The 20,897-nt window shown below is 37.3% G+C and overlaps 1 protein-coding gene across 1 annotated transcript in view; it reads right to left on the reverse strand.

The window, feature by feature from the left end:
• PRSS12 (serine protease 12) overlaps positions 1-20,897 on the reverse strand; it is a 42,371-nt gene that overhangs the window by 10,589 nt on the left and 10,885 nt on the right. The window contains exons 3-10 of the mRNA XM_086611788.1: positions 20,298-20,476; positions 18,016-18,166; positions 13,265-13,443; positions 12,511-12,652; positions 11,346-11,542; positions 8,015-8,156; positions 1,738-1,943; positions 997-1,075 (exon numbers count right to left, since the gene is read on the reverse strand). Coding sequence (XP_086467914.1) covers positions 997-1,075; positions 1,738-1,943; positions 8,015-8,156; positions 11,346-11,542; positions 12,511-12,652; positions 13,265-13,443; positions 18,016-18,166; positions 20,298-20,476 — 1,275 coding nt within the window. The remainder of the gene's footprint in view (positions 1-996; positions 1,076-1,737; positions 1,944-8,014; positions 8,157-11,345; positions 11,543-12,510; positions 12,653-13,264; positions 13,444-18,015; positions 18,167-20,297; positions 20,477-20,897) is intronic.

Raw genomic sequence — 20,897 nt, forward strand, 5'->3', positions numbered from 1 at the left:
TATTAAGAGATCAAGTTTCTTTCTCTGACTTAATTGTGCAATCCATTATTTGTCACCATTTCATTTCATCCAGTGTTCTTTGTACACCTATTACGAGACATTAATTCTCAGTCTTCTTTTTCTGTACAATGCATTATTTATTGTTTTCATTTGTCTTTTTACTAAGGTAACTAATCCTACTTTGCTCTGTCTGACTGCATTTAAATGTTTTTCTGAGCTCCCACTTGTTACTGTTCTTTGAAGCTCCTCCACTTAGGCAGTGGCTGTTTTGAAATGGATTGATTGATGCTGTGCACGTACTTTGAAATAGATTGCACAATGAAATGTAATGAAACTGTATTATTTACAAGCCCTTTCTTAAGATTCTGTGAATATAAATTTTTGTGGTTACTCACAACTGTTAAGAATGAAGCCTATACTTCCTGATGTAGCATTTAGTAGTATTAGTATTCAGTTAATCTGGTTTTATTAATTAAATGCAAACATGTCATTAAAGGCTAAGAAAAAAGTGTTAACAAACAAAAGTGTAGTTTTATAGCTGTGTTATCGTCAAGGCTTATTTTGTGCAGGAAAATCGGGTCTTAGGCAGCCAATCATACTCGGGCCTTTTTTTCGGTGTAGGTAGCATTTAAAACCTTGTGTTATATTCATAGCTCTCTGCTTATAGCTCACATCCTCACACCAACATGTCCTTTGAAAAAGTGACATAGCTAGTTTGAAAGTAAGAGGTTTAACCCAATCAAAGACTAAACCTGTAAGCATAAACAGATTTTCAACTAATGCTGCAAATATTTATCAATGACTATTTTTTAATTTCCTGCCAAATTTGCTTTGAGTATGTTTCTGAGTATATTTGAGTATATTACCTCATGGCAAACGAAAAGAAAAACAAACAACAAACTTACAATAAAACCATAAATTAGGCAAACGGCTTATGGCAAATACATGTCTTAGCAGCTTTCTATTCAAAATTACTTGTCTTCACCAAATATTTACCGTAAAGAATTCTTCCCACCAATTATTCGCTTTTGTCGACGATGTAGTAACCTCAATCCACAAACCGAAGCAAGAGAATCTAAGCCAGAAAGGGAGATGTAGACAGCATTAAACTCAAAATGAAAAGCAGCCAATCTTTGATGACAGTTAAGTAAAAAAAACCCCACGAATGCTGAAGTTATTCTGTGTTTCATGGTAGTTTTTAACAACCAAATTTTGCTCAGGGAAAATACACTGAATTCTCTCAGGTTTAGAAATTCTTTTCATCTGAGATCTTTTTACTGTGATCACAGAGCAATTCACACATTTGTGCTCTGCTTCTCAAGTGTTGGATTTTTTAATAGGGTTCTTCCTTACTTCACGTAAGTGGAAGCAGAGCTTGGCATGCCACATAGGTCTCAGTCCTCAGCTGAAGATCACCTGTACCTTGAAAAGCTGAAAGTAGCTGTCTAGGTTTTTGCGTTTTCATGTCCCTCATGCAACTTAAGAAAGATGACTGCTGTAAACTACGGTAGACAAATACCCTATATCATCTGAACAGTCTTTTTGATTCCTTTGCGCAGCTGGCACGCCAATAAGATCATGCAGTGTAAGCAGAGAGGATTTCCTACCGCTTCTGTTCCTCTGATTCTTTTGGTATAACTGTTTCCTCTGTGAGGGGGATTGTTTACGTCCGTTTCTTCCTACCGTGACAGTTCCCCTTCCAAACCTGTGGGTCTGCCACTCACAACAGGGCTTCACCTTTGCTGCTGTTCCCAGGGCCCTTCTTGCTTAGGTGGTCACAGATGACCCCCGCGTCCTCGCTGTGACGGCAGTTGTGCCTCCCGATGTCCTGCTTAATGCAGTCTGCCAAGGATCTCTCGTTTCCTGTACATTTCACGTTATCCACATGGATCGGGCCTTTGCCCTCTCCGAAATATGCCATTGTCCTTGCTCTGGCGGGACCTCTGGAAACAGAGCATATAGTTTTTTAGTTAAATATTCTGACAAATTATTCCACGCGTGGAATAGCCGAAGTATTTCAGAGTGAGTAGTGAAAGACATTGAAGTTTTATTCCAAGTCCTGTCACCGACTCACTTGATGGCAACTTTTCTTCTCATTGCCTCTGTTACTCTGTTAAGTAGAAAAAAAATAACTGTAACAAAATTATACAGTTCATTAATGTTTAACAAGTGCTTTATGTATCTAGTTAGAAGGCACTATGCAAAGTATTTTACATTGTAACAGCATTACAAATATCTATAAAAGCAAGATATGTGAAAGCTGCTTTTTCATAATCTCTTTAATCCTCGTATAAAATCAGCATCTGTGAGTGCTAAAAATAATTTGTTCTAGTCTGATTCCCTCAGAAAGATGGGCCAGTTAAATACAGTGTACTTGCGGTGTAGTAGGAGCTATGATTTACAGATCTATTAGTTGTTAATAGTTATTAACGTACATTGTTATCATGCCATTTCTAAAGTGCACCCCACAGCTGAATTCTAAACCGGTAATATGTAACTGGAGAAAGACTGAACCCAGTTCAGTCTCAGCACCCACCTTTTCCTGGAAGGAACCCCGTACTTAGTGCTCGTGTAGCTTTTCCGAACATAGACCTCAAGGCACTTTACAGAGGTCACTATGATAATCCTGTGCTTGTATAAGGATAATTGTCAAACCTCGTGACATTTTATTAGGGTTTGACATCCCGATCCCTGCAGCTTGTCTGTAGTGCAATGCTGCTTCAGCAGTGACTGCCGTGTCGGTTGTGTGAATGACCTCTTTGGAACGATGAACTTTTTTCCCCAATAAGGGAGTGGGTGAACAAACACAATAAAAGCCAACATGAATTGTGCATGAAAGCATCTAATTTGGTAACTTTTGTGATACATTACTACTTTTAATTACTGAAGATAATGCTTCTTAATATATAGACATGCTTTGTTGTATATGGTTTAAAAGTCAGAAAGAATTATGAGTGGGAGACCACCCGAGCAGCTATAGAGGGAAGTGGGGCAGGAAGCCACAGCCGCCTCTAGGAATGTCTGAACTACAAGTTTACCTATCGATTAAGAGCAATTCACTGATATTTTATTGTGATAAAAACATACTGAATTCTAGATAACTAAAATGCTGCACTAAATCATAGGTTTCCATTATAAAGGATATATTATAATTGCCTAATGTAAAGGACAGTATTTCTATGTATACAAAAGAGTACCCGTATGTACAATGATATGCTGGAGTAGGGAAGGGGAGTTTAACAATGAAAATGTATTAGGCAAGAAAGTATTTCTTTCCCTTTACATCTCTTTTTACATCTATTTTAATAGACGCAGTGTTGGGGAAGATAGATGAGAATGGCATAAAGATTTTTATGTCCCTTCATCAGCTAAAGATTTTCTGTTGAGAGGGAATTTTGATTTGCCTTACCATTTTCAAAGCTTTGTCGTACTAGAAGTGTGGCTGGATCAAAACTCAAAGAATCCAGCCCACATCCATGTAAATGAAACATGAAAGTAACACATAGAAGCTTCCTCCTTTTTCAGACTTGCACACAGAAAGCCTTGCATGTTTGGATTTTTTTACCACATATTGAAGGGTAAGCGGGCAGGTTTTCTAAGTAGAGAACATCGGTTAGAATGCGCGAATTGTAAAAAGCTGGGAGAGAGAAGCATCTAAATCATCTGACAGAGATGATACCACAAGGTCAAGTGTACTTACACATTTTTAATTTCCATGGCTAGCGTATATTTACCAGATAATCCAAAGCCTTAGATGACTTTGGAACCAGTATAGAACAGTCTTTGCCTAATGAGTTTAGTATGATGTAACTTGTCAGTCACAAGCAATGCGTCTCCTACTGCTCCAAATATTTTTCTTTTTTGAATGATAACTCCAATTACAGATAACTACAAAAAATGCCCAACTCTCCGATGCCTGTGGGCAGCTGATATGTCCGTGTGTGCTATTACAGAATAGTGAGACAGTACAGGCACTCGTTGTGAAACCTGGTTTTGGTATCTCTGTGTCAAAAAACAAAGTTTCTGCTTTAGGGCATTGCTCTAAAGTTCCTCAGGATATTGAAAACTTCTTTGTTGTGAATCATCACAGCATTCTTAACCTTTCCCAGAGAAGTTTAGTACAGAATTGTCTCTGCAGACTCTTACTGGCTACTTAATAAGAGCACTGCCTCCGTTGGCTTACCAGATAAATCTCAAAGAATACTCTGACATCTATGAGGTCGCATATGTAAATATTTTATGTGAAAAGGGATGTAGAGAGACAAAGATGAAAGAGGGAACTTAGTGTGTATGGATTGCACTCATGCACTGACATGAACTGAATCGTGGGACTCGGACTGCGGAGGGTCTTCATAACTTCATAGGAAAACTCTCTCTTACTGTGCATCAGTAATCTCTCAGTTTGCTGGGAATTGCTATGAAAGGTGTGTCATACTCACTCTTAAAAAAAAAAACAAAACAAAAAACTCCACTGTTTAAATAGAACATCTACCAGCAGCAAACAAATGTAAAAATTGTGATGTTCTAGAGCAAGGAGTGCAGCTTACATATAATTTGGACATTTCTAAATGTAGATGTGTTAAGTCTTATGTGTTACGTGCTGGAATGTGCTCTTACAACTGGTTTAGTCCACCCTTAACAAAGGGTGTACGTCTTCCTGAATTGCTGCTTTCCAAAGCCAACTATTTATGCCCAGATGACCATCAGAGAAACAACCTTTTTGCTTGCTGAGATCTGTCCCTAGAGAGAAGAACACCTTCAGGTCTTATTCCCTGGCTTTTCCCAGACCCAAGGCCATACACAGTAACATGCTGAGCTCTTCAGATGAGTAGTGCCATTATTCATAGTACTGTTAATCAGGAGATCCAGCTGATTAGTACAGATGGCCAACTACCCTAGAACTTTTTCTTTCCTGTAGGAGGTAATTTTTTGAGCACTGATGGCAGGATTTTGTTTATTTGTTCTGTGTGTGTGCATGTGCCTAAGCATTCTGATAAGCCTGTCCTAAATGAAAGGAGTCCCGTTTTACTGGGCCACTTAATTCACTAAAATGCAAGAGCTTCTAAAACTGTCTTGTCCTCTTTACTCATTCTGTCAAAATACTTTCCTATGTTAAACCAAATCACATAGTAGATAGTACTTCAGAAAAGGTGTATGTTCTCTTAGTGTTTATCTTGCTACAAATATACTTTGATTAGAGTGCTATTAATTAGGATTTCATGACTGGCTTTAGCCAATTAGTAGGGCTGTTATCTAATGTTCTTTATGTTTTTCTAACATTAACCATTGAATTGATAAACTGGCTTAATGAGACATATTTAATACTAGTATTTCTTTGAACCTAGTGATTTTGCCAACTCAGGGATTTTCTTATTTCAGTCTCAGAATGAGCCCTAGTAAATGGCTGAGAATGTTCCAAAGCAGGATTTTGGAAAACAAATGTACAGATAAGCATTGACAATATGAATAAAATATGCAGGAAAAACTCAGTCCATTTTCTCAGTGTTTACTCGCTTACACAAGTCTTCCTTTTAAGGCAGTCTTTTCCCCATTAACAATAATAAATGTGTGATTTTTTTTTTCCCAAGCAATATAATTTCCCAGTAGGAAAGACCTGAGAATTAAATATAGCATTGTAAAGGGAGTTGAATGATACTGTTTAGTGCTGTGATCAGTCTTAATGAAAACTGATGTCAACTTTAGTATTAGGTGCTTTTTGAATTCCTCCCGGGGAAAGGATATGATGTGTTTATTTCTAAAGAAAGAACATTTATCACCCCTTAAGCTCAGGTGCACGAACCCAGAAGCCCCAGCCTTGCTTTTGTACAGTCAAGTCACCACTGAATATAATTGGAACTTCAGCAAAAGGATCTGTGCATGAACTCCTAGGCCCAGACACAATTCCAGCTCATCAGTGCACATAACAACATAGTCAGGTTTGTGGAATGCAACTGTCTAGACATAGGGTCACCAAAATCCAGCGTTTCCGACAAGCTCTCCCAGTTTCTGGAACCTAATTTTAGATTTCTAAAATGTGTCTATCCTAATCCTTCAGGAAACATGTGCTCCGTTGTATCCTATAATCTTAACCTCCCATTCTGACATGACACAAATTGAGAATCCAGCCAACTGTCTGTCCTTGAAGAGATTTAAAAACAGAAGGTGGGGATAAGTGGTTGAGTTTGGTCGTCTGAGGGAGGCATACAAAAGGCCAGAGAGGCTGAGGTTGAAGCAGACAAAATGAATGATTCAGTGGGAGATAATTTTTTAGTTTTGAAACCATAGTCTACCACTACTTATAGATATGCTTTGCTAAACGAATACCAGATGGTCTTTAAAAGGCATATATTACATGTTCAAATGTAATTTGGTGATATTTGGTAGCACAAACTTTACACTGTTAGATACAGCAAACAGATAATACGATTTGTATTTCTTAAGCTCAGATTTCCTTACGCTCAGAGAAGACATTTCACTAGTTTCCTGTTGTATTTCACTAGTGTTCTGTATATATTTTTCAGCTCGTGTTAGCTCTGCTATTTATAGGTCTGCCCTATAGTAGTTATATCTTTACTGCTCTTAGGTGTCTAGAAAAAAATTGCTTTTGAGTGATGTAAGCCTGATTAAGCGACTTAGATCAAAAGTGACACAGATACATTGTGGTGGTTTTAATTAGAGGGTGCTTTTGTCTTGTCAGGTCTATTCCTATATTAAATAAAGCTTATTCAAATTGCTGTCATGCAGGCCAAAGCAATAATCCTTTGTGTAACAGTTTTATCAATCTCCAAGGTACATCGAGTCAAGCCAGATCAGTAAATGAAGGAAAAAACCTTTGAAACTAGGAATTCAGCAGCTGGTGTGCGTACATCTGAATCTGCAGGAATCATACCCACGCTTTGTGACAGTGGACACTGACATGCTGCTATATTTAATTTTAAAATATAACAGTTATGTTAGACCCTATCAGGATTTCAAAGTCATCACTAAGGTTCACAAAACATAAATATTAACAATACGCAAAATTATACATTCCAGTGAAAACAGACCAGGAGCTTTTTGAAACAATACAACCATTACCCATGGATTTTTACCTAAATTCCAGACAATTTCAGTAAACTGTGGTAAACCTAGTCTGGGTTCTGAATATTTGTATTTTCTCTGCTACGAAAAAGGCATTTTAAATTTCCCAGGGTTTTTCTATGTATACTGTTACATCAAAGCAGTAGAATTTAGGTACCTTAAGTTTTTCTGTGTTGACTAAAGATGACTCAATATAAAAATTGTTACACAAATGAAAATTGTCACTTAAGTATGGCGAAACACAGGGCTCGGACACAAAGCCACAAACAAAACAGAGAATCTACATAGTTCACAGAATACGTAATCATCTGTGCTATTCTAGATGTTAGTATTAGTTTCCCTCATTTTTTCCAAAGTAGAAATTCCACGCTCTTAAAAAAGGTTTAGAAATCTGAAAACTGAAGATCAAAGAAGTAAATTAAGAACAGCCCCAGTGGCAAAGACCACAGAGTAGATGCACCAAATCAAATTCTCTTCTCAGTTACAATAGTGCAAATGTAAAAAAAAAGGCAAAATAAAAATTTGTTTTAATATGTTTATACCATACAGATATGTAGCACTGTAAGTGACAAATAAAATACAGTTATTAGTCAATAGCTCAGTAATTTGGAATATTTAACTTCTTAAAAATTACTTAATAACTAGCATTAATTTGCCTTTCAGTTGCCAGACAGACTGTGATAATGCCTTTGAATATTAAAATTCCTTTTCCCAATTATGCTACTTAATGAATACTCCTTTTTGAAGACATAGCCTACTACTTCTTATCTGAACAGTATAAACACACTTTTCTAAAAGAATGCCAAACAGACAAGTTTTAAAAGGAATATATTATGTTATCAGTCATACGTTGGTGGTATTTGGTTGCAGAAACTTAACATTTTTAGATTCAGCAAACAGATAACTTGAGAAACAGCTTAATGAATTTTCTTACTTGTAGCCAAGCTGTCGACAGACTACAGCTGCATCCTTATCAGACCATCCATCATCACAAATTGTGCCCCACTGGCCATTGATAAAAATCTCTACACGTCCTTCCTTCTTATTCTCGCCATCCATCAGCCTGATGGGAGGACCTGGGAATAAATTACTGCTGTCAGCTCAACAACAGAAGCAAGAACTAGTACTTCAAGTCATTTTCATCACGTTCAGTATATAGAGTCAACTGATGTTTACGTTCAACAAGCTAATACCAGCTGTTAAAGTAGTCGTATTTTTCCTGTCTGGCAAAAGGAAGCAGTTTGTACACATTACAAGACAAATATGAAATACTACTGAATTTGGAGCTTCAGAGTTCATCTGGTTCCTTGATTTCATACAAATATGTGACATAGCTCAGAATTTGACCACAACAGGCAGAGAAAAATTCTTCCCCTAAAGGCACGAGACACCTGAGGTATCTTTGATATGATACCCACAAAAGCTGGACACGTTCCTTGCAGAAACTTTATGGATGATTTTAACTATATCTCAGTTCACAAATCCATTCTCAAGCTGGTTGCTACCACTCCTCTTAACCACCGTCTCAGCAAAAAAGTGCAGCATTGTGTTGAGCTTCAGTTATATTTACCATTAGGCACGCTGTTCTGTAGCGTATTTTGTGTGACAGCAGAATGTTCTACAGCATGTTATTCTAGACTTATGCTTGATGATTCTTCTAGCAATTTAAATTGATTGCTTATTCAGATACGTTCTTCATACAAAATCACACTTATGGGGATTAGTCAGACTTAATGAATCATGGTTCGTTCAGTGCTTGGCCTGTAGTTAGATTTTGAATTGTTAACTCCTTCAGAGCATACAAGCAAAGAAAGTAGCCTTAAAATGGTTCTGAATTCCTCTGAGGCCTCTTTATAATGCTTAAGTGAGAATCACCTTCTAAATCTTTTAGGATGTCATACTTGATAGTCCTTAATGCACTGATGAGAGTTTCTTTTTAGAATAATTGGAAAGACTGTTTCTCATTCTTCTAACCTGTTCCTAATCTTTTCTAAGTCTGTAAGGATGAGAAATTACTTCATTATACTCTTAAATAAAGCAGTATTTAATTCAGATTAATCTAGGCTATGAATAACTTCTGTATACCAAGCCTTTCTTTCGATCAGAGCTAGTTAAATCTGGCCTAATTCATTAATTTAAAGAGCAAATATTTGAAAACAAAATTAAAGTCTGTTTGCTTCAAATGTCATCTAAAGCATATTGTTTATACTGGAGTTCATGCTGTCTGGACAGTTAGATGAATTAGCTCCATCAGCTTTCTATTCAGCTACATTGTCATGATCTTACATACTAAACAAGTGTGTAGTGTATTTTATCTCATTTTTACTGTTCCTTTATGTCTCTATTTCCTCAAGTCGTATCATCTAGTAATTCCTTATATATTTTTCCACTGAATTAATCCTTACAGGGAGGAAAAAGGCTTTTTCAAATGCTGGGAAATAGATGGTAACAATAGAGTCTTTATCCAGTTTCCCATCAGAAATCTTGTAGGAAATGTCAGATACACTGTCTTCATTTGCTTGCTGAAATGATGTGTTAATTCTGGAAGAATATGATTTAAGTTAAAATTATATTACCTAGCTAGAGGCATGGTATATTAATGATACAGTATATTGTTATAAATATACTGATATTTATATTAGTATATATATAATATATATTTATATATTATATATAAAAATATATATTGATAACAATATATTTTATTGTTATCTCATCTTCCTGTGTTTTTGAAAAAAAATATATTTATGAGCACAAAATTAATCTAACTTGCTGGTAATGGGGGATGTGAGAATGTTACCATATGGATGCATTTAACTGAACCAGACCTCGTTCAGCTAAGATTATGTTTTATAGGAATTTGAGCAAAGCAGCACAGATGGTTTGCATCTGTAAAGACAGCAGTCATGATTTGAATTCCTGTTATTTTTGGTCTGAGAAAATTCTTTCTACCTAATATGATTTGACATCATCTACGCATAATGGAACTGTACTGCAACATAAAACATTCATTGAATTGTGAGAGGTCAAGAGGCTGTAAAGAAAAAGACTGTAAAGAGGGAGAGACTAGAAAAGTACATATGGAAGTGCTGATTGTTGTTAAAACAGGTAGCAATGTCATGCAGTAATATCCATGTCTTAGTTTGCAGGATAGACCTTCAGTCTGTAATTTCCAGAAACTTCAGGCACTCAGGCACACAATCCATTAGATTCCAGTAGAAGCTGTGAATCTAACTCTACTAGTTAGATTCTAATAATTCTAATTAATAATAATAATAATAATTCTAATTTCAAAATTGACTAAAATATGCTTGGGTAAACTAAAGAATATTGGCAACAATTTTGTAAAAGGCTACCTCCTGACAAGCTACAAACTTTATATGTAGCAAATTTTGAAAATGAAACTGTTTTTCAGAATTGCAGAGCAACCTATTGTTCCCCTGTTAATTTTTACTGTGCATATCTGATAGCCAGGATTTGTGTTTAATTATCTACATATGGATTTAGCAATCTTTAGAATTCATTGGTATATATTTTGTTCTACAATGTCACTATGTAATTAGTGTTTTTCTCTTATTTATTTTCTTATCTGTTTTTTTTTTTTTATTCTTCTGTCACACAAGTTTGAAGGCTTTTTGACATTGAAACTGGCTCTTTGATCTGTGTTTGTAGTAACGTTCTGTCCTGGTCAGCAAGTGGAGCCCGTTCACCCAGGCACAGTATAGATGATAGGCAACAGTAATACAGAAATAATTTCATGCTTCTCACACTTTCTTCTTGCTATCTCTGAACTTCCCTCTTTCCCCATCTCTCTTTTTTCATATTATCTGAATGTAAGGCAATAGGAGAACATGCTATTGATTTATGTTCCTCAGTGCTCCGGTACGTCTCCAACGTTCAATAGCACAAGGCAGTTACTTAGAACTTGGAGAGTGCCGAGTGAAATGCATTATACCATTAGGAAGTGCTGAATAGGTCTAAAATCTGGTGAAGATGGAGAGAACAAGATCTCTGGAATCAGACTTCGTTCCCTCACAAATTTGTGTTGATCTTTAAATGTTTTGGCTGTTTATGTTCCTTTAAACAAAGCTTGATAACTTCCTATGATCTTCAGGAGGAAGGTGAGCTTTTTTTCCTTCCTGTTCCTTCTTTGCACTCATCTGCCAAACACTACTATTTTTGAGCATCCTTAAGTATACTGTGCTTGGCTCAGATCTGCACCTACCGCAGTATTCATACTGCGAGTTCACCAAGAGGTGCCTTACCAACTGAGAGTTTATGGCTGTCGTTATCTGGGTAGCAAACAAGCCTGACATCCTCCTGATGGTTGCAGTCGTGCTGTCCCCACTCTCTCCTTGAGCATTGCAGAAGGTTTGTCTCCTTCCCTGAGCAGCTGACATCATCCAGCCAGATGGGCCCAGGGCTTCCTTCTGAGTAGCTCTCAGATGCACTTTTTCCATACCTGGTAACACACACGTATATGTCACGTTTTGGTCTGCAGTCATCAGAGGGTATGTGATACGTGAGTACTAGAAAGGAAGTAAATTACTTCTGAAGTAATAAAGGTTTCTCAAGTAGTAACAGTAAATAGTGTCAACCATGACAGAGCGGGTTCAGTTAGCATTAAGTGGAGTGAGAGCACTGTACGCTGCTGCTTTGGTAATGTTTTTTTAAGGAATTACTGTTACATTAATACAAACTTGAAAATGTAACACCTTGGATTAAAGCCTCCCTTCAACTACACATACGGTTGTCTCACTGACTTTAAGACTTAAAGCATATTCTTAGTATTATATATACATTTAAATGTCACAGTCTGGGGAAAAATGAGACCAAATTATTTTCTGAATGTGAGCTGTTATAATCCAAAGGCAAGATGACAATCACTGAGTGAGAATTTATCTTTGTAGCCACAGTCAGTAAGAAAAGTAGTGAAGAGTGAATGCATGAAACTGTAATGGGATTTTTTCTAAAATATGCTTTTCAATACATAATGTTGTTCCAGGGCCAGACTGTGGGGTTTTCTGAGCTAGATCCAGAAGGACTTATACCTTGAAAATGTCTGTGATTTTTAATGACTGTTCGACAAGCTAAGATTTTGAAAAATCAAACTTTTATAGGCAAAATACAATACAAGAAATCAGTTTTTGTCTGTAGCATATGCACTGATCTCAGTTAGCCAAAAAGCTGATTGGGAGGAACTCAGTGAATAAAGACTGCTGAATCACAACCCTTCCTCCTCCTAAAGTGAAGCCATAAATATCTCTTTGAGACTGAGGGAAGCAGGCTTTAATGGATTTCAACTCAGTAGTTTCTGTGAAGCACTCAGGTAATATTAAAAAAACAAACTCTTGAATAACGTAGGGTTCATGTAAATGTTTGTCATCATTGTCAAGTCAGAGTCAGGTATCTAATATCGAGTAATCTTACTTAAATCCCAGCTGCCGGCAAACCACCTGGGTGTTCAGCTCTGTCCACCCATCATCGCAGATTGTGCCCCACTGCCCGGTATAATAGACCTCCAGGCGTCCCTCACGACTGCCTTTCCCACTTGTTAGTCTTAATGCACCATCTGTGTCGTTCACAAGTAAGGAAAAACAAAAACAAGAATCAGTTTTTTCTTAGCTCCCATTATTGTTCTAAAACAAAATCAATAGCATTGCGTTCGCTGCACCTGATCAGAATATTCGACTACGAAATCCAGTGCTGATGAACGCCCTGAGGCGCCCGGTCGGCTGTGCAGTGTCGCGTTAGGCAGTTGCTCAAGTGCACGAGACACTGATCCCCCGAGCCCTCGTTCCATGCCAAGCCTGCAGGAGCAGACTCTAATTACGTGATTTCACTGCACATACACCTTATGTTTCTCTCCGTGTCTTCTGTCGTTTGCCATTGCTTTCATGCCGAAATGCTGGCTGCCGTGATAGATGGGATACACAGCTAAGGCATGCCCCACACAGTAAGTGGCAGTTGGTATGTTGCTGAGGAACCACGGCTTTGTGTTGAGCAGTGAGATTTTCTGTACCTGCAGAATTTCCATAGCCACCAGCCCGTTCGTTTTGATACTGCCAGAACACTTCATTACTGTGGGGTTCTGTGCATCTGCAACCTTTAGACATGCTCTTTCCAGAGCTGGGAACTCTGCATTGTCATTGTTTTCCTGTGTGAGTATTGGCAACTGAAGTACCTGTAAGAGGTGTACAGGAAACGCCAGCATCTTCATGGTGGCCGCAGTTGTGTTCTCGCCAGGAGCTTTTCGGACACTGTTCTATGGATAGTTCATTCCCCGTGCACCGCACTTCATCCAGCAGCACAGGGCCCGAGCCTTCTCCAAAGTAAGCCTGGCTCCACGCCTTGGCAACACCCCTGTGGGAACATAACAAACACCCAGTCAAGGACAAGCAAGTGGAAGAGCCTCGGAGTTAGCAGGAAGAGCTCAAGTGTTGCATATACAACTTGTGGAATGGCAGATGGGACTGCCTCCAGAGCTGCTGCTGGTGGCTGACAATGCAGCTCATGTTGTGTCGTGTCATGTGATGTGGTTTCACAACAACTTCAGTCTCAGCTGAGGCTATGGAGTGACTTAAACATACCATTTCCACACTTTCACAGCCTGAGCATTCTTAGAACATCAATTTCTATTCTTTCGTATCTATGAGATTGTCCTTTTCTGTCCCTTTCGATTTTTAAGCATAACTTTCCTAGAAGAGATTATAGATGTGCAGCTTGGGTATGAGGATTCTAATTTTAATTTTCATTTAATGTTTATATGTAGCAAAAATATTCCTATAGATTTCTACAATGATTTTCATCTGTTGTCCTCAAAGCACAGTAATAAAATCTCAAATAGCCAGATGAGAAAGTTAAAAATGATTGTTCCCCATTTAGTCCTGTAAAAACCATGGCAGAGAGATCTGAAGTGACTTGAAGACGTCATACCTCCAGTCAGTGGTAGAAATAAGAACGGAAAGCAGACCAGTGACTAGCCGTGTGTATGTTCCACTCCTCATGTCAGCATAGAGGATTTGGGGCACAAAACCCTATGTAAATTGGAAGTGCTCCATTGTTTCGGCATTACAGAAATTTTGCAGTGTCTAATGCCTGATGATCTGTCTGGATTTCTCCACTTCTATTTAAGGTACCACGTCTTTCGTACGTAAATGTTTTTCATGGTTTGGTTTCTTTCCACTCCACAGGTTCTCTGTTATTTATCCAGTTTAGTTTTCGTAAGACTATTCTCCATATCTTTCCTCTTTCTCAACTTGTAAGACTGAAATGTCTATCTAAATTTTTTTACTATAATGTATTACCTATCTGAAGGATTTGTTTAAATTCATTAACATTAATTAACATACAGTTTGGGTGCAGGGCTCTGTAGTAATAGTTTGCTCCTACCAGCCGTATATTGTCACTTAACGCCTAACAGGAATGGTATGTTCAGCTTATACTGAAAACATGACAGGCCTTGACAATTTTTTGGGGGCATGTAATCATTCAAATTCTTAACTGGCTTTTGCAAATGTGTGTCAGAATAGTACATTGCCGTGATTCTATTTTTTTTTAATGTGAGTTGCAGTACTTCATGTTTTTAAGACACTGACTCATTAATCCATGTATGGATTTAGATAGATGTGGATTTCATTTCTAGTGCTTTGTATAAATATGTAACAATCTCTGTTCTCCCTTTTTTTTTAAAGGAAAACAATACCAAATATACAATTAGCAATCATACAGATTCTTGATGAACAGTAAAGGAGTATGCGGAAAATCAAAACAGTAAGAGGCTTATAAAAATTAAATTAGGATCAGGAAAAAGTTCTATAAAAAGGAATGATGTGGAAATTCATGATAGACACTGTGTAGATGACAGTGCTCAGTAAATAAAAGCACACACAGGAAAGGTAAATTAAATAATCTAAGTTTTGCATTTTCATTTTGTTTAAAATTCATTTGGTTTTAATATTTTCAGGTTCATGTGCTTCATTAATCCTGAAAATGCACTGTTAATTTTCAGACTGTTTCTTTGATGATGAGATGCCTTCTTCAAGTGGTGGAGAACATGGAAAATATCAAAAAGCAAGTTTATTTACTCAGTAGGCAGAAGACTTAAAATCTGCGATTGCTTCAAAGAAGCAGGTAAGCAAACCAAAAATACCCTCAAACACTCAGCAACATTTTAGCAAAACGCCTGGCTTCAGTCTGAAGTTAGTAGCTTATTTTTGATAGAGATTTTTAATTAGACCTTGCTTTTTCTTCCAAATCACCTTCTTAATTCTAAATAACATATTAATAGGTATCTTGCTCTAATTTTTTTCCTTTAGCAATGCCAAGAGGAATTTTAATAGATTAGAAATTATACTTTTCCCTGAGCTTTGCAAAAATTTCCTGATTGCCCTAACTATTCTTTCATTTAGTTTTTTAAGTAACCATGCATTTTTATATGTAGCATTAATTTTCTAAACGCCTGTATTTCACAATCTTGGTAATGGGAAAAAGAGCCAAGTCCTCCACCTCTGAGATTTCATAGAGAGCTGCTTTTCCAACTGGTTGAAACTGTGAGTGACTGTAGAGTAAACAAAGAAAATACAATCCACAGGATACGCTAAGGGTAACACTACTTTCAAATCTGGGTATCCCATTTATATTAAAGCATCTAAATAAATAAAAATGTCTTGGTTTTCCAGTGTATGGATGTACCAAGATAGGGTCTGTGAGCTCTCAGCACTTCAGGCTATTTTTGTAGAATTGAAATATGGACTGAAAAGCCTACCTTCAGGATACCTAATTTTATTAATACTACCCTAAAAACATTACAGGCTTATTAGAGAAAGCCTGGTTTACTGGTAGTTTTTAACATGATTGTACTTGGGAACATTTATATGTATAAAATAAATCATTTAAGTTTATTGAGTTGTATTTGCATATGTACAAACTTTACACAAGAGAATTCTCATACATAGCTTCCATTTCTTGTATTTTTTTTAATTCTGATGCTGGTAGAAATGTATAGAAAATGTTAGAAAAAAAACCCTTATTCATTAAGAAACTGGCAGAAATCAAAGAGATAATGCTTGACTACTCTGTTGAAATTAAATTATACCATAAGCTATTGAGACTCTCTGAAGTTCCAGTAAAGCAGAGACAACAAAAACAAGGGCAATTTGTATCAAGCAAAAAGTATTTATGAAACCAAATAATAAAATTAATTATCATTATTTTTCACCTATGAATGGCAGATTAATATTCTGAAGTTTTATAGGCGTGCTACAGAACAGTCGAAAGGGTGTGAGAAGCTACTTACTGAGATGCTTTACTTCCACAATTTGTGGCACATTTCCAGATGGATTAACAGTATGTAAATTCAGATTATTTGTATTACTTCATAACTGCTCTACTGCCACTGTTGGTAAAATTTCACAGTAATGAGCACATTCGTGAAGATATCTTGATTACTTGAGAAATTCTGTAAATCTCTAGACATATTACAGAAAGACTTAGCACCATCTTAATACCATTTATTTACTCAGAAAAACGAATCATATTAGAAGCATCTCAGAAGTGCAGTTATTAAATATAAGTAATCAAATGTTTTGGTGTAATCAGTAAGGAGGCAGGGTAGGAGCATGACATTTGTCATCAGTATACAGAAACGTAAAGCATAGCTTAGTAACTCCCCAGACTTATTAATAGGGTCCCAATTCAAAAGCAGAAAAATCCTGTAAGAAGACAGGCTTTCTGTTAGGTATTCCCAATCAAAAATGTACAGGAATATAGAAGTATAGCATAAAATAAACTGGGGAGAAATTAAAATCTGATGTCAGAGGAGCCTGTTGATTCTCACATGGCTCACCAGGAGATCTAGAAGCTTTGTAAGCACTGCACGGTTCTCATCCTTTTGAACTAATCTGAATGGCACCAGCAGTCCAAGGCCTCAGTTTCAGGTTATGGAACAAGTACACTCGGGGGGCCACCCGTTAATGCCACAAAGCTTGCCACCTTCAATGCCACTTCTTTTGATTCATTGTAATCCCAGCAGAGTTGAACGGGCAAGTTCTGTTCCAGTCTCCTCTGCACTGACCTGCTTAGTTCTCATCCAGTCTGTCTCAGACATAATCCCCTCTACTCCTTGGGTGTACCTCTTAGTATCTTCTCTGCACCTTGCTCCTAGTTCTTTCCGCTTCAACCCATCTGGCCTTTCTTCCCAATTGTCCCCATCTCCTTCCTCTCTGATCCAGCAGTTCTCCTCTTTGCCTCCCACTTCTGCAGCATCCTTCCTCAAATACAGAATACTTATCTTCTGTGTGGTATCAGAACCACCCCGGCGGTTCAGAAGAGGAGCAAGAAAATCCTGTTCTGCTGCTGTGACTGTATTATAGACCATGCTTAGTTCAGACAAAATCGCTGGCAAGCTTAACTGTCAAAACTTCAAACAGATCTCTACTCAGTATATGCAAACTAACAGTCTTCAGACTCGTGACTCAAACAAATCTTGAGAGATTCTCACAGGCATGCCAAAAAACATACTCTTTCTGACAAAGCAGTGCTCTTACACCAAAGCTAGGAGGCTGTTAGGCTCCTCAGTAAAATGGATGTAAGGATTTTAACAGTCAAAGCAATTTCCTTTTCTTCACCTAGGGTTTTTGATTGAAACTTTACTGAAATTGTAGTGAGTTTCACTAAAAAGTCAGCATTTATTCTTCTCAGACACATCCTTTGTCTGTCCTACAAAATTGCCCCTATCATATGAGACTAAAAACTGGATCCTATAAAACAAAGTTCTAGGGAATTGAAAGTAATGGCTCTGCACCTGAACCTTCTACAAATAAACTTAGTTACTGCTTCAAAGTATTAGTGCAATTTTAAAGGAGCATCCAAGCTGTGTATCTGACTAACTCTCCTGCTTTGCTGCTAGAGTAGAAAACAGGTAGAAAAACAAACCCAAGGCCAAGCTGCCGACAGACAACTTCAGCATCTGCATCATCCCACTGATCATCACAGACAGTCCCCCACTGGCCAGCATGGTAGACTTCTACTCTTCCTTCGTGAGCGTTGTTCCCACCAGCCAGCCGGATCGGAGTAAAGACAGAGGCTGTGATCAAATATATAATATAGGAAAAGGTCATTTCTTCCGAAAATGACATCCTGATAGTAAAGAAAAAAGAAGACGGCTTAATGGTTTTGCTGACATCACTCAAGAACCACACTTTATTTCTTCTAGTTAGATGGAAAACCTGACATTAAACTTCTTAGGAATGAGTTCTCCTAAGCTCTGCTCTCAGTAGCTGAAGACTGTTATACAGACAGGTAGTGATACTGATTCTGAGTTACTTCAGTTTCAAAGCGTTCACAGATACTTAGGGCCGTAAGGCCAAATACTCTACTCAGTGGAGTTGCACCCTAACCCTAACCCAAAATTGGCTCCGTGTAGGCTTGGTCCCAGAGGGTAAAATCGGAAGTAAGAGGCAAAAATTCTCTCATTGCCACAGAAGTAGAAGTTGATCCTCATGTTTTCTCATTACTTTGGTAATTACAGTCAGAGCAGTGAAATCTCATTGACTGCGGAGTCTCACTTCAGTTGTGCAAGTATTGTTCCATTCCGGTTTCTGAGATACGGTTTGAGTTTCGGTCTTTTCTAATCATTAGCCCTTTTCTGGTCCACCAAGAAATCGTCTTGAAAGCTTCACTTCTGCCTAAAGCTATAATAATGGAAACAGCTTAAAACCTAATTAAAAAAAAATCACTCTAGTATTTAAAAGGTTATTTTAAAGTTTAACCATATCTAACATCTGAATGATTTAAAATGTGGTTAATTTTTGTGTAAGCCTTCAAACCAATTAATGCTACTATTTCATCTATTTCATAGCTTAAAAGAAAATTCAGGGCATTTCTCCAATTTCATCTTACTGTTTCACTGGTATGAAATCTGGGGGTTTTTTAATTATTTGAAAAGGATGGTTGCAGTAGAACCTGCAAAACTTGAAAGCTTCATCTAGTCTGCTGAAATTCAGGATCAATTTCATTCATTTCAGATACCCTGGAGTCTAAGTTACTGATAAACTTCCTTTGGGCGTTATTGAAACAGACAACAGTTCTTTAATAAATTTATCTAAGCAAAACAAAGTTTTCTGGTGAAAATGTCTATAAACAGAAGGAAAACTTTATGATCTAAAAAGAGAAATTGCAAATTTGTAGTTTTCAGTTTCTTTAGGCAAAACTATTTCTCTTGCTTTGGTCCTTCAACTTGTCTCCTAGCTTAAAAAGATCCTCCCTTCCCTCTACACTAGTTATCTAAATTAAGACCAAAACAATTTTTTAAAAGTCATTTGTCAAAATATTCCTCATGAATAGTGGAGCTTTAGGAAAAAAATGCCTTTGGATAGGAATGTAAGTAGGAGAGGAAAGGGAGCACAGAGTTGGCTGCAGCCATACACGTTTTAGTTACAACTGAAGAGGTTGCTGTTGCCAGCTCCTCAGCACTGCCAGCCTAGCCTTAAGGTCAGCAATATCTTAAATCTCATGGCTTAATTGCCCATTTAGTTGTCATTTATCATGTTCATTAAAATAATCTGAAGTATCTTAAAAACATTAATAATACTTTTTTCCTAACCGTATTATTTTGACTTGTGTGAGGGATGTGTGAGGTAGCAATCTTCAGCTAGGAAGACCTGGACCTGTTGTAAATGTACGCAGAATAGGGCAAAAACTTTATGGTTTCTTGTGCCATGTCATCCAAATTCACAATAAAGAATGTCATCCCAACACTTCTGTAACAAAGGAGAAGGCACAGCCTGTTTGTGAAATTGCTGCTCCTCCCTGTTGTTCAAGAAAAGCTAACGAATTGACATGTAGCATATGTAGCTACCAAAGACAACCTCTGAGTAAATAAATAAATATTTTTTTAATAAATGTTTAAAAAAACGTGGGAAGAAACAATCCTACCTCTACAGCTGGAGATTCTTGCTGCTTCAGCCTTTCTTACAACCTATATCTCAAAGCAACAATTTTCTTGTTGATTATGGAAAGGTAAAAGGTTGTTCAGCAAGTTGCTGCTTGCACAGCATAGAGGGATTTGAAGCAGTTAATGATGCGATGATTCAGTCTGTTTAAGTTCCTGTTCCAAGAAGTCTTAGTATTTTTTTCTAATTTAATAATGAGTAATTAATATTACTTCTGTTTAAATAAGGTAAAGAATTAACAAAGCTATATATGTTTTTTTTTACCCAGGGAAGAGCTACACGTGACAGCAGCTGCCATTTTTTGAGGACATGTTCCATCCTGCCAGATGTCTTTTTCACACAACAGTATATTTTCTTCATCCCCACGACAACGCACTTCACTCCAGTAAACAGGAATAAGGCCCAGTCCAGAAAACGGTACGTGTTTTGCTATACCTTTTTCACTGTAAGAAGAAGAATCAGGATAGGACGTTAAAGCGGGAGGAGGGGAAGTAAAACATCTTCTCATATATAAACCTTGGAGTAAAAAAGAAAGTGCTTTCTTCAGCAGTGTAAATTCATCACATTTTCATACAGTTCAGCATTGTCTTCTGGACAAAGAAAAGTAACAGATGTGACCCAGTTCTCACCATTTTGTGCTCGGGTATTTTAGTACAATGGCCTGTGGTGCTACATTCCTGTTCTCCTTCGTAACTACAAAAATCAACACGGAGTCCTCAGTCCATAGGTGAATCTACAGCACCATCCCACTGCAGTTACACTTCCAGGAGAGGTAATGCTAAGAGACCTTTCACCCTTACCTCTCCTTTACTCCATTAAAACATACCAGTGCTCTGCCCATACACATCATATAAGATGGTTGTG

Source organism: Tauraco erythrolophus, chromosome 5, assembly GCF_009769465.1.
Source record: "Tauraco erythrolophus isolate bTauEry1 chromosome 5, bTauEry1.pri, whole genome shotgun sequence".
NCBI classification, from domain to species: Eukaryota; Metazoa; Chordata; class Aves; order Musophagiformes; family Musophagidae; genus Tauraco; species Tauraco erythrolophus.